Here is a 12,967-nt window from a genome sequence, read left to right on the forward strand (position 1 = left end):
GTTTCTTCGACAAGCATAGGACTTTTACCTCACATAAAAAACATATTTGTATGAAAGTTCATGTCACACTTCTCCAAGGTAATTAAGCAGTTTCAAAGTTGACATATATTTCATTCAAAACAGAACAAAGAGATATTGAAGGCAATCCCTGAATTTTTAGTGTAATTCCGCCATTGCATTCACTTGACCTTCCCTGTGTTTGACTTCCACAGTCATGAAGGCATAATCCTTTATCAGCATCAGTGGAAGCTAGACTTACAAGGGAATTGTGACGCATTCTGGAACAAGCATATGGAAAGCATATATTTTTCCTGAGTGTTCATACCCATAAATTCAACCTACCAAAAGGATGAATATGTAAGACATAAGGGAGAAATGAAACGAGAGAGTAAGGGCTCAAAACTTATAATAAAATTGAGAATGCATGCTATATTATAATAAAATTGAGCACGCAGCTCAGAACTGCAATGTAAAAGCAGGCAAATAAATACTAAAAAGATTGTAAACATGAAGCCTAACTGAGACTGGAGACAGAAGAGAATTTTTGTACAACAGGTTGGACACGTAATTCTGAAACTCAGCAAGTTCTTGACAGTCAGAGACATTACTTTGGTAATCCACTCTTCCCCTTCATGTCTTTCTGATACGACTCTGATTTGCACTTATTGTTGTCTTCATGCTTGACAGAATCTCCTTTTTTTTTCATTTGCATTTTTTAAAAAGAAGGCTGAGGAGTTAGGCCAGAAGATTTAGAGGACTCAGTATTATAACAGCAAGGAGAACTAGGTTGTCTTTCCTTGATCTTCACTGTCATTTCTTCTAGCTGTCATGGTCTTGGGAAATTCAACTAGATGATCAGAAGCTCATCAATAAAATAAAAAAAAGAAGGCCACTTCAAAAGTCTTGCTAGGTAAGCTCTGGTGCTGGCTATTTAACCTAAATTGGACTCAAAGCTTGATTTGGTTTCATCAGTGTTACTAGATTAGGAACAAAGAACTCTCAGTGCTAAAAACTTGTGAAATATCTAGTGGAGGTTAGTATTACAGGTGTAAAATGACAGTGCTAACCTCTAGCAGATCTTTAATAAAAGAGAATGCCTTTGTACATAGACTACTTGAGGCAAAACACAAAAAATCCCACCAACTGAAGGGTATCAGGCATTACAAATTTTAAAAAGGACAAATTCTTTCGAAATCTTTTTCTTTCTGTGAATCTCATCTCAATTTGACTCCCATCTTTTATGAACTCCATAAACCTCTTAACTTTCTTACAGAGCACTTATACTCCATCTGGGATAGACTGACTGCTGTGGGAGTTATGTATTATCACTGCAAAATGCAGAGGAGAGAAAACAAATGTTTCAAGAAGCAAAAGACTTCTACTACTACCTCCATATAATCCAAACTATGCAAGTTATAATTAAATGTTGTAGCCTACATTTTTACTTGTGGACATTCAAGCTGCCAGTTCTTGCAAAATGAAGTCTTTGCCACTGAGCTGGTGCAATGGAAAACACAGAGAACTCTTTTTGATCTGAGCAATACTGTAAATAATAACAGTTGCATGCATTTTAGAACTACATCTTTTTGGATTATGCTGCTACCAGTGCTGCTTTATTAACACTCCTAAGCAAATAAAGAAAAATCATATAAATCAAAAGTTTTGGGTACTTGACCAGCAGGCAGCACATTGGGATCAACTAAATTATGTAATACTTTGTGCATCTGAGCTCTAAAAACATGTGGTCACCTTTCATCTTGTCTTTAAACTGCAAGCCTTCTAATCCCGTTCTCTCTCCTCATGTGTCCTTACTCTGGTTTTTAGCGTAGGTGGTTTTGTCTTGATAATAATCTCATTAAAGCTGACTGCTTTTATTATAGTTTACTGTGATTTTATCAAATTGGAGTACAAATAGAAATACAATTTTAAATTTATACAATCATATCAAGAGAGTTCTTGTCAGCTCAGGATAATAACAACACCCAAAAGCAAGACCTGCCTATTACTTTGCTCTTAGCACAGCATTTAAAATGAAGATTGAAAAGCCACTGTTCTTGTAGCTCACACTGTCTAGCAAATCTGACTGTGGTGACCAAAGGGAATTTGTCAGAGTATTCACAGGTTTTTAACTGATATGGGTTAAAGACCAAATATTTATAAGGAGGTGATCAATGGCATGTTATTAACATATATATGCAACAAAGAAGAAAGTAATCTGAACTACTATTTTATGTCAGACACTGGTTTTGATATTTTTAGGTGTTTTTGGTTTTGTTTTTAATTTAAGAAAAGCATGAAGTTACTTGTTCCTAAGGTTTCCTTCTTTTTCCATCTTCTTTCCCTCATAAGTTACCTTCGTGCCATCTGCCACCAAACTCTCGAAGACAGGTGCCATACATTCTCTAGAACATAGTAATACCCAACAACAACTGATAAATATTAGAATTGACCTTGCCTGGATCAATCACAATTTCGACTTTGAAGGAGGTATTTGTCTCTGAAGAATTTTCAAATATTCATGAAAATGGGAATTCCAAGATGTAGAAGTGAAAACCCATCCTACTGATGATATTGGGAGATCTACCACTGATTTTGATGGGGTCAGGATTTCACTGAGTGTCTGTCTGGCCAGGCACTGTGGGTACTGGACACATAAAACTCCAACTGCAATAAATTCCAGCTGTTCTGGTTTTCAGCATGTCCAAGGAGAGCAATGCAAGGGGAGCACATGTTCCTCTCACTTTCCAGTCATAAAACCCAACCAACCTGTGGAGGCTGAAGTCATCAGCCAAGTGTAAACTGTACTAAAGGAAATCTTCTACTTTCAGCTTCAATAGAAAGTCCCTCCTAGCTACTATTATTCCCTGACCTGTACAGTTTTATATATTATTCATGTTTTCTGTTGCTTGTATTTTTAACATGGAAATTCAGAGTTAGGAAGAAACTTAAAAGAAGTTAAAGCCATTAAGCATGGAAATGCATAGTCAGGACAGCTGTACCCTGCTCTGGGATCACGCTTATATTTAAATACTCATGTCTTCCTTGCACAATCTGTAGGGAATCCCAAGAAGAATATGCTGTCTGAAAAACAGGGCATCTGGAAAATATCATGGAGATGAGAGAAGAATTTTGCCTGTAGCGAGCAGCTTGAGTAGATACTAATTGAAAGAATAAACCACAACATGCAGAAATAAATTGTTGTGAAAACTGATGCCTACCACAAAACAGACAAAAGGATTAAATTTCAGGTTTTTTTAAAAAAATTAAAGGCAACAGAAACCTTCCATTATTTAAAATTTGCTACCTACAAAGAGCAATACTGATTTTAAAGAGAGATCTGTTCTTCAATTCTGAAGTAGCTAGAAATTCTCTCAGTGAAACTAGCGAGGAGTGCTGCCTTATCTCTGCATTTTGAGACCATATGTAGTTAAGCAGACCTGACATTTACTGCTGCAGAGTCTGAGAGCATCACCACAAAGAGCTACATTTTGCCATTGAACTGCCCACTCTGAGAGAAACGTGTTAGGGTTTCTCTGCACCCCAAGTTATGTATAACAAAAACACACCAAAATTTTGATACATCACTAATTACAGACACGTTCTGTGGATAGGATAAAAGCTGCAAGCTCACCCTACATTCATGGAAGTGCAGCCATTGTCTTTAGAAAAAGCAAGACCAACATCCTCAAAATATGACAAGAATGAAGTGGTCCCTGCATGTATGCTAAACAAACCCACTCAGAAAATAATTTAGGCTTCAAAAGTGTGCAAGAAGAAGGATGCTGAGTTCCGCTGCAAGGCCACAGGTATGACTAAAGGACACTCAAGAATGCCAAAGGATCTAGAGCAGAGATAGTTAATAACATTTATAATTATTTTTATTAGTTTTGTCTAGATTTGCATATTTCCTCATGTTAGATAAAATTCTGTTGTGCTTATAAGCCACTGAAGGATTATTTCTTTCATCTCTGGCATGGTCCTGCGAAGTGCACTGAAGCATCCACACCCTGGGAATGAGTGAAGTGGAAGCACTCAGATTACTTCAGCAATGCAGGAGCTGAGCATTACCCATGAGTTGGTGTAAGCTGAGGTGCCTGGCCTTACTTCTCCGAGGACGTAACAAATAAACAGCTTCAGTCAAAAAAAGCTCACAATGGGAGTGAGCACAGACATGATGGTGCAGCTTACCTAGGCCAAGGGAAGAACAAGAGCATAAGGGTTTTGCAAAATGAGACCAAAGCTAGGACCCTGCCGGCTGACCAGGCAGGGAAAGGTTACCTAACCGTTGTCTTTGGGGTAAGCTGGCATTTTTTGTGACATCTCAGAAACAAACACGAGCAGCAAGAGCACATTAAGCAAAAGTTTGAGGTGAACAGAAAAGCTGTGAAATTGTTAAGATCAGTATCTAGGAGCAGAACAGGATATACTTATAAGTAATTCACTCCTATGTCAAAAACTTTTGAGGATCACATATTTCTTACATTTTCTTAGGAAGCATGAATGCAGGTTCCTGTTTTTTCTTTGTCAGAGCAGACAGTGACAGTACCGTATTTTTCTGTGTTCAGTGAAGGAAGTGACAGCATTGTGAACTCAGTTTTATGTAACAGAAGGTTACTTCTCTCACCAGTAACATGCACCATATTTATATTTTAAAAAAGTAAAGCATGTAAGACAAACTTCTGCAGAAGTATATCCTGTATTTTTCCACTTTGGAAACAGAACTAAAGATGGGAAGAGGAGAGAATTGCCAAAGATACCTACTTCTGACTGGAGACTGAGCCATGGCAGAGATTTATATCACACTCATTTTCATGCAGAGGATGCCATTAGTATATGAGTTATATCCTTGTCACATGGGAGCCAGGGAGTCAGCACCTAGCTAAATCCTCCCTTTCGGAAGATGTTTTGTTGGCCTGTGGCAGCTTATCAGCAGACAGAAAAGGGGTGGCATGATAAGGAAAAGATCTCATTCTTCCTGCACCATGCTAAAGCTGTGCAAGAAAAGCAAGGTACCCTCAAGTTGCACTGGTGCTCTGAATCCTCACTTCACCACTTTTATCTTCCCTTTACAACAGAGTACCAGTAGGAGCCTGCAGAGAGGAAAACCTCCCTCCACAATCCTGAAGGAATTACTCTTCAAAGCAGCCTGCAGCTTGCAGGGAGAAGGTAGGCTTATTATTCATGGCAAGATACTTGCCATTATTTTCCTTTCCCAGCTCCGACTGAAGAACAACAACTCTCTTCTACTAAAAAATGTAAAGGATCTTTGCAAATCCTACACTTTCATAACCCAGGAATGTTCATCTCAAAACAAGGACAATGTTGTTGGAGGTACAGGACTCAGAAGGAAAAAAAACCCGACAAATAATCAATGATTGCTAAGATTTACATTCAGGTTGCTTGCATTTTGGACTGGGGCCTGACCAACACAGTAGGTGTGCTAATGTCATCCTTATTCATATGGGTAATGCTGTTATAAACAGTCCAGATCACTACTCGGTGACTAAGGGATTGGCAGACCAGCACTTAAGCAGATGCAAATATGGCACAGGATTTCCTGGAGATTAATGACTGGCTGGGAGTTGATGACAGCCTGATGCACAGGCAGACATTAATCTTAATCCTCAGAAAATGATCTGTACCAAGGTCATTATTTCTGTAATAAGATAATAACAAACAAAAACCTAAGTAAGATATTTGTATTTTTAATGAACGATGGGGTTTCAACTGCAATGTAAATTTCATGTCCCATTAACGGATACCTCACACATTCAGCTGTTAAGAGTGGCTGAACTTTTTGATCTTCTTAGAAGCTTTAGGCTGAGACAAAGATTTTGAAGAGGAGAAGCCTCCCGTGTCTGAGACTGTTAAATCCACAGCATGGCCACACACCTGCCTGAATGCAAAGTGCCAAATGTCCAGCAATTCCCACTGACCTCAGATGTTACTCATCTGTCAGAGGTGGGCTGAACACTTTGCAAGCCCACTGATTTCAGAGTTTACAAGCTGGATTTCACAAGACAGGCACAGGCCATGGCAGAACCACTTTTGTTGGAAAGGGAAAAGGAAGGACAGGTTCACAAGTGTGTAATTGCATATCAGGATTGCTCTGTTTATCTACATTTTGTGGAAAGTAAAAACTTCTTCAGGTCATTTCTCTCTCATTTCATATTTTTCTACTTAGAATCAAGTGCATTTTTAAGAGGCTCTCAATTAAAGTAGAGGTTGGTTCTGACTTCACAAATGAATTATTCAAGAGTAAATATGATGAGCTGGATTTCTATAAATACACTGCATGTTAATGTAACAATAACACTGTATAGGTCAAGCTGACCTTTAATAGTCACACAGCCTGTTTATGCATTCTATACTGCTTATGCTATCATGGCTTAGGTGGAACTTCTTTTCTGTCAGCCTCTCAAAGCCCACACAAGTCCAAAGGACACAGTAGTGCGCATTTTCATACCCCCATTTTGCCCTGCAATTATTCAAGAGAATTTAACCATGAACTTTGTCATTGTAAAGTGAAAGAAAAGCTGCATCTTCCAGTAGCAGTGCAACGATTACAAATTTTACTTCAAATGGCAACATTTGGTCGGGAAGCTGTGAAGAGCCAAGCACAGAGCTCCCAGACCTTGTGAGCACCTTTCCAGAGACCGAAAACCCAGTTCACTAGGCTGTGCCAGCTGCAGAACTGCTGGGGTCTGCTTGGGAAGCACTTTGACTGATGGACCCAGCAGTCCAGAAGGACAGCAAGCACTGAGGGAGCCATCTTACATGAAGATGCTGAAAGAAAGAGGGCACAGATGAATGAGGTGCAGTACAAGGAAAGGCAAAGGAAGTAAATAGTAGCAAAATGGGGAAAGAGGAAATGTGAGGGGAATGTGAGAGTATGCCCAAGTGCGGGGGGGGCAGAGTACCTGTGCAGGTGTCAGCTTTAATACACGCCTTTTGAACTCTTTTCCTTTGTGAATGGCACTTTGTAATGTTCTCATACACTGCTCTTTTGCTGCAAATACAACAAATACAGCTAATGATGCCGTGTTTCTGACCTACTGATCTAAGTCATCAGCTGGCTGTAATATTGAGGGTATCTAAGCTGACTAAAACGGGACAGAAAAATGCTCAGAACCTCTTTCTGCTGTTTCTTTGAGTCTGATCTACACTTGCATTAAATGATTTGGAAGAAATCCTTGGCCTCACAGGTCATGCACCAGGTCCATAATCTTCCATTACATGAGTGCAAGGGAGCTAACTCCCTATGCTTACACAAAACTCAAAACTAACAAGAATGACTTGTTTATTTCTTTATTATGTCTGGGTTTTTTTTGTAGTAGGAAAGGGCATGTGGAGAAAGCCATGTGGGCCAGAGAAGGCACCAGGTAATCCTTTACATTTCTACATTCACACAAATGATGGGTTTATAGAGCAAAGGATTGCACTTCTCAGATGCTTCTGACAAACACTACCCCTTCTTTGAACGCTTAACAATGAAATGCTCTCAGCTTAAAAAATTACTTAGCTAGCATGGTACAGGTCTGTGAAAGTACACATGATGCACCAGTTGACGGATGTTCGTTATAAACAGGAAGATTAAAACAAAAGAATGTGGTAAAGGTTTGGTAGGCAAAATTCATACAGAGCCAAAAGCCAAATAGATAATCAATACTGTATACAGCAGGTATCCCTATCTGTTATCACACCTATTTCTGAATTGAATGTAAGATTCAAGTACAATGCCATCCAAATTTATTAACTAGTATTACCTACCTTGGCTAGCCACAGTGTTTACATCAAACTAAAACAGCTTTTCTTTTGTGGAGGTTTGCAGAATTATATGAATACAGGATAACGAATACATACATTTAAAACCTCAAAATCTCAGGAAACAATATCAGTGTTCAGTGGAGACACTTAATACTCCCTGTGTCTGCCTTCCAAACTGCCTGCAGCACAAAAGATCTTGCAAGCTACGTCTGCCTACAAATGAGGTGGTGCCTCAGAAAAGGTTAATGACCATAATGTGTGACAGAAAAGTGGGTGGATTTTTTTCACATTTCTCCTACACATCTGGACTTATTTCTAAAAATCTAAAACCAGAGTTCCACATGCAAATATATGTATTGAATTGCACTCCTATATTGACATTTTCATGCTCTCACTAATTAAAATCTGAATTTTATAAAGGCAGTGGAAATTTGAAATCTTGGCTCCTTTGATATTAACACCAACTTAGATGTCTGCATGTATATCCGCTATTTTCCAGTGTCTTTTTGGCCACTTTTCAAGAAAGTTGTGCATTAAAAAACAGTATTTACTGCAAATGTAGGTAGATTTTTTTTTTATTCTCCTTTGTAAATCTTAACTCAGTGCGTCAGTTTTAATGAAATGTACAGGTGGTTACTGCTTTGCACTTATTTAAAGGTCACAATAATTTTATATTCCATTTTTTGAAGAATATTAATTCCAGGACAAATATAAGAGTCTGGAGAGGAAAAAATCCCAAACAAACAGTAAAGTATTATGAGTCAGAAACCTTGAAGAAAATTTTACTGGAGTAATTTATGTAAGATTTATCCATTGCAACCATCTCTATCAATCCACATTGATCTCAAGTGTTTTACTGCATAATGAAGAACAGTACTGAGTTACCTGATAAACTTCATTATAATAGCTAATTTTCAAAAGTGCTAGGCTTCTGTGTCTCCCAAGATGGATTTCATATTTCAAAACTATTTTTTCCTGTGCTGTAATGAATGGGGAAGCCTATGGATCACACTGCATGGCACAAGCTTGCTACAGGGCAAAAGTAGTGAGGAAAGGTCTGAACACTGAACAAGCCGTATCTAGGAAAGAAGTGAAATAAGCTTCAGCAATGGAAAAATACCCGAGAGATGACTGTATTTCTGAATCTTTGTTAAGTCCAAATTGAACTCCAGTGAACATTTCTAGTTTTCCTGTGGTCTTCAATCTGTCATAAAAGTTCTGTCTCTGCTAATAAGCTCTTCCCAACCTGCTTCTGTTCTTTCTTGTTTTTAAAAAAACATTTGATGAAGTCTATTTACTCCTTCAAATGATTGTTATTTTTGTTTGTGTTAGCACTATTTGAGACAACACAGATGCACTCACAGCCCAGGAGCTTTGCTTTAAGGGACAATATTTGTGCAAAGAATTGTAACAAAAAAATCACAATTTTTCATTAAAAAGTGAAAAATTGAGACTGGAAATCTTTTCTTCTAGCAGAGTGAAAAGCTTGGCTGCTGGGCAGGTAAAGATGAGACTTACTGGGTGCAGTAGTTAGAAAGCCTGCATACCTGCCATAGTGATGCGAACTAAGGAAGCCAAACATATAACTGCAATAAATTTATTATGTCCTTTTTCAGCATTGAATGGGAATGGATTGGGCATGGTCTGTTGATGACTCCACTCTTAACACACAACAGACTTTGGCAGTGAATAGTGCAGCATTAACCGAAGAGAGAAGTGATGTGAATCATGATGAGAGTAGAAATAGCAGTTTGGAGATTCCAAGGGATAAAATTGCCTGTGGGTTGACAAAATGAGTATCAGCTTCAGCTTTTGAAGAGGGAAATGGAAAACCAGATTTGCCTTGTCCAAGAGATACAAAGCAATTTACAAAGCTGTACACAATGTAATGAGAAACATAAAGGAACTTAAATGCAAGGAAGTGCTACATATACTTTTTGACCACTGAAGTTTGGAAGGTCCCACTGTCAGTAATACTTTAGGTCTCTAGTTCCTTGCAATTCCTTCACAAGTGCTATTTTTCAAGACATTTATTACTACAGCAAGAAAAGTCCTACAGACATACATTCACCAAATAAACACCTGGCCTGGAATTTTTTTGGAAGTCTACCAGAAGCTGAGATTCAAATCACCCCACAACTGCAAAGCAACCAGGGTTTTCCTGCCAAATTCTCAGACCAAAGCAATCATGGTCTTCCTGCTAACCTCTCAAAGGAAAAAATAATTATACCACACTTGGATAAAACAAACTGTTATCATGCATGTAATACAGAGGGATGTTTGTTGCATTTTTTCTAATATCAGTGTTAAACCACCCAAAGTCATACCAGCAGTCTCATTCTTTTCCATATTCCATATGACAAATTATCCACCATTTTGGATTTTTCTTCTGATGTACTGAAAGCAAAACCAGGAAAGAAAACAAACAAAAAATGTTTACAAAAGTACAAAAGGGTAGAGTTTTTGTAACTTTTAAATTGTTGCTGAAGCCAGAGGCGAAGTGATGATATGCATCATCCAAGTGATCAGTTTTAGTTAGCACCGCAATGAACATATTTCCTAAGTTGCAAGCCTTGGTCTGAGTATGTATACCATGCTATAAAAGTGCAAAACTCTCTCAGAAAATTCAGACACATTCAGAAAAGACTGGTGAAAGCAATAGAAATGCAAAAAATAGGTTTCATGGGGAGAAAGGAAAAGGAAAATATTAATTTCCTTTTATAACAGAAAACCAAACAAATTAATTAGTAATACTACCTTCAGCAAGTGGGTCAAGTGTGTGAATCATGAGCTGGAAGATGCTGTTCCTCATTAAACTGTTGTGGAGAGATGCAGAGCTTCCTCCCCGCTGAAGCCGTGGTTTGGTCTAGGTGGAAAAATAAGGGAAAGAATTTAGTTCTTTTTTGTCATTTGTGTGGAGACAGGTCTGAAACACTATGAATTAATCTCACATCTCACTACACAGTGAAACATTTCCAACCATCACATATAGCAGATTATGTTAAACTATATGCTGTATTAAACACTGCCATATATTTAGACAATTTCTCTGGAGGGGATGGACCATCAGATTAGTCATTAGTCTCCCAGGGGTCATGAAAAGAGCACAGAAAAAAAGGAATCTTTCTCTGTGAAAACTCTTAAAATGTTACGAACAAAAAAACTTCATACTTGCATCAGGAGCAATTCATATTTTTTTTCTTTGGAGAACCTTGTGGTTGCATCCCTGAAGTAAGTTCTAATTTTTATTGCCCTGGTACATTGCAAACATGCATATTATAAAAATTACGGAGAAAAAAAAGCAGAGAGTACCCTGGTTTAATGGTAAGATTCTAAAGCTCAGTCAGAGTGAAACACACTCCTTGCTTTGGTTCAATCCATTAAGTATAGATTGCAAGAATAGACTGTGAGTGTGATAAGGCGCTGCAGACACCTACAGCAATGGCGCTTACATACAAACATCTTTCAATGTGCTTTTAAGAAATCTAAAGGAATTTAAAAGATACTATGAGGTTCTTTCCCCCATGCCATTGTCTAGTACAATCATCAATGCATTTAATATATCCCATAGAGTGAGACTGCTTTGTGGATGGCTCTCTGCTTGTTTCGATAAAAAGGATAATCAGAGCCAACAGACTGCTGACTAATAAGACCCTGAAATCCAATTACAGGGAAAAAACAACCCTGAAGAAAATAGTATTTTGAAATAATACATGGTACATGGATTAATCTCTGGTGTCATATAAATATTAAATGAAAAATTATAGAAACTGAACAAGAAAATTAATTCACCATTTTACCTTTGGAAATAAATTATTTAAATTCTATAGCAGCATAGGAGAGGAAAAGAAATCCCAGAATTTAGAAAAATGCTGATGTGTACCAAACCAAAGTAAGGCTTGTCTCACCACCCTCCTGAGAAATAAATGCTCAGACACATACTAATTGCTGCCTACCGTCAGTGTTTGGTCATCCTTGTCGCCAGCATTAGATGACTGCGTGAATGGGAAACAGAACAAAAAGAAGAGTCAGATGAAGCATGCATAGAATGGAAAGGCAGTAGAACATCACAGATGTCTGATCCTACATATGCTGTTGTGATAGCTTTTTGAACCACTTGAATTGAAGATCCTAGTGATCAAATAAATTAGGAGTAAATTCACACTGTGATGTTGCAAGAGTCTTTCATTCTTGTCAGTTTCTTGGACAGGAACTGTTGTCATTTCAGGGCCTAGAACACAGCAGCTGAGCTGCAGATCACAGTGTTCACTTCACACAAATTATGCTGGGAGGCAAACTCCCTGTGTCAACCAGTTTGAGAGAGTGAGGACTGAAAACCTAAAAGCAGTACGATCCTCAGGATTGACCAACTGTTCAATGAAAAGCCTAAAAAGGAGTAACATTACTTTTGTATTTTGCAGGAAGGGACTAGGCAAGGCAATGAAGAGGATGTGTTTCAGTTTAACCACTGAATGCATGCGAACGGCCATTTAGCCCAAACAGGCAGCTCTAGTTAAGGGCAGGTACCATGGCACATACTGCTCTGCCGTGAAGGAAAATGAGACTCCAAATTGATTTTAAAGGCAATTAACGATTTCAGGTAAGTGACATATCCTGGAGATGATCTGTGATTCCTGTGTCTTATCCCTAGTACAACAGCACCAGAACACATCACCACGAGACACTTTTGAGGCAGAACAGAATTTACACTGAAAACAAGCAAATGCAAAAATTTTATCCATTTTGTAGTCCTGAGTTTTACTTGTTTATTTAATAAGACTTAATGGGAACAAAAATGAACCCAGAACTTTTGGAATGGAATATGTTTCCATGACATCTTGAAAGTTGTGTGATGCAGTAGTGCTATTTTTCTAGTCATTCTGCTTATCCTGATGAAGGAAAATTAACACCACAATACACAAAATACGAAACTCCAGTCATCAGATATGAAGTAAAATAGGACACAGTGCAGACTCCAGCTGCCTCAGAGCCATTCTTATTTGATCACAAACCCTTCCCCACAAGCTGGCATATAAATACTTCCTCCATCTCAAAGCTCTTATTTGGTGCATTTCATAGAAAACTATGTCACAGCTGTTCTAAGGAACAACCTCCCCAGTGCAGTGAAACCCAGTTTTTGGACACATACCAATACCAACTCTCAGGACATGGCTTTTGAGTTAGTGAATTGACCTTGAAG

General features: G+C 38.2%; 1 protein-coding gene across 5 annotated transcripts in view; it reads right to left on the reverse strand.

Moving 5' to 3' along the window:
- SLC24A2 (solute carrier family 24 member 2) overlaps nt 1-12,967 on the reverse strand; it is a 111,211-nt gene that overhangs the window by 38,261 nt on the left and 59,983 nt on the right. For 3 of the 5 annotated variants that reach the window (XM_055699463.1, XM_055699462.1, XM_055699465.1), the window contains exons 3-4: nt 11,724-11,762; nt 10,525-10,633 (exon numbers count right to left, since the gene is read on the reverse strand). In XM_055699463.1, coding sequence (XP_055555438.1) covers nt 10,525-10,633; nt 11,724-11,762 — 148 coding nt within the window. The remainder of the gene's footprint in view (nt 1-10,524; nt 10,634-11,723; nt 11,763-12,967) is intronic. The other 2 variants (XM_055699464.1, XM_055699467.1) reach the window with 1 other exon arrangement.

Source organism: Falco cherrug, chromosome Z, assembly GCF_023634085.1.
Source record: "Falco cherrug isolate bFalChe1 chromosome Z, bFalChe1.pri, whole genome shotgun sequence".
Classification (NCBI taxonomy): domain Eukaryota; kingdom Metazoa; phylum Chordata; class Aves; order Falconiformes; family Falconidae; genus Falco; species Falco cherrug.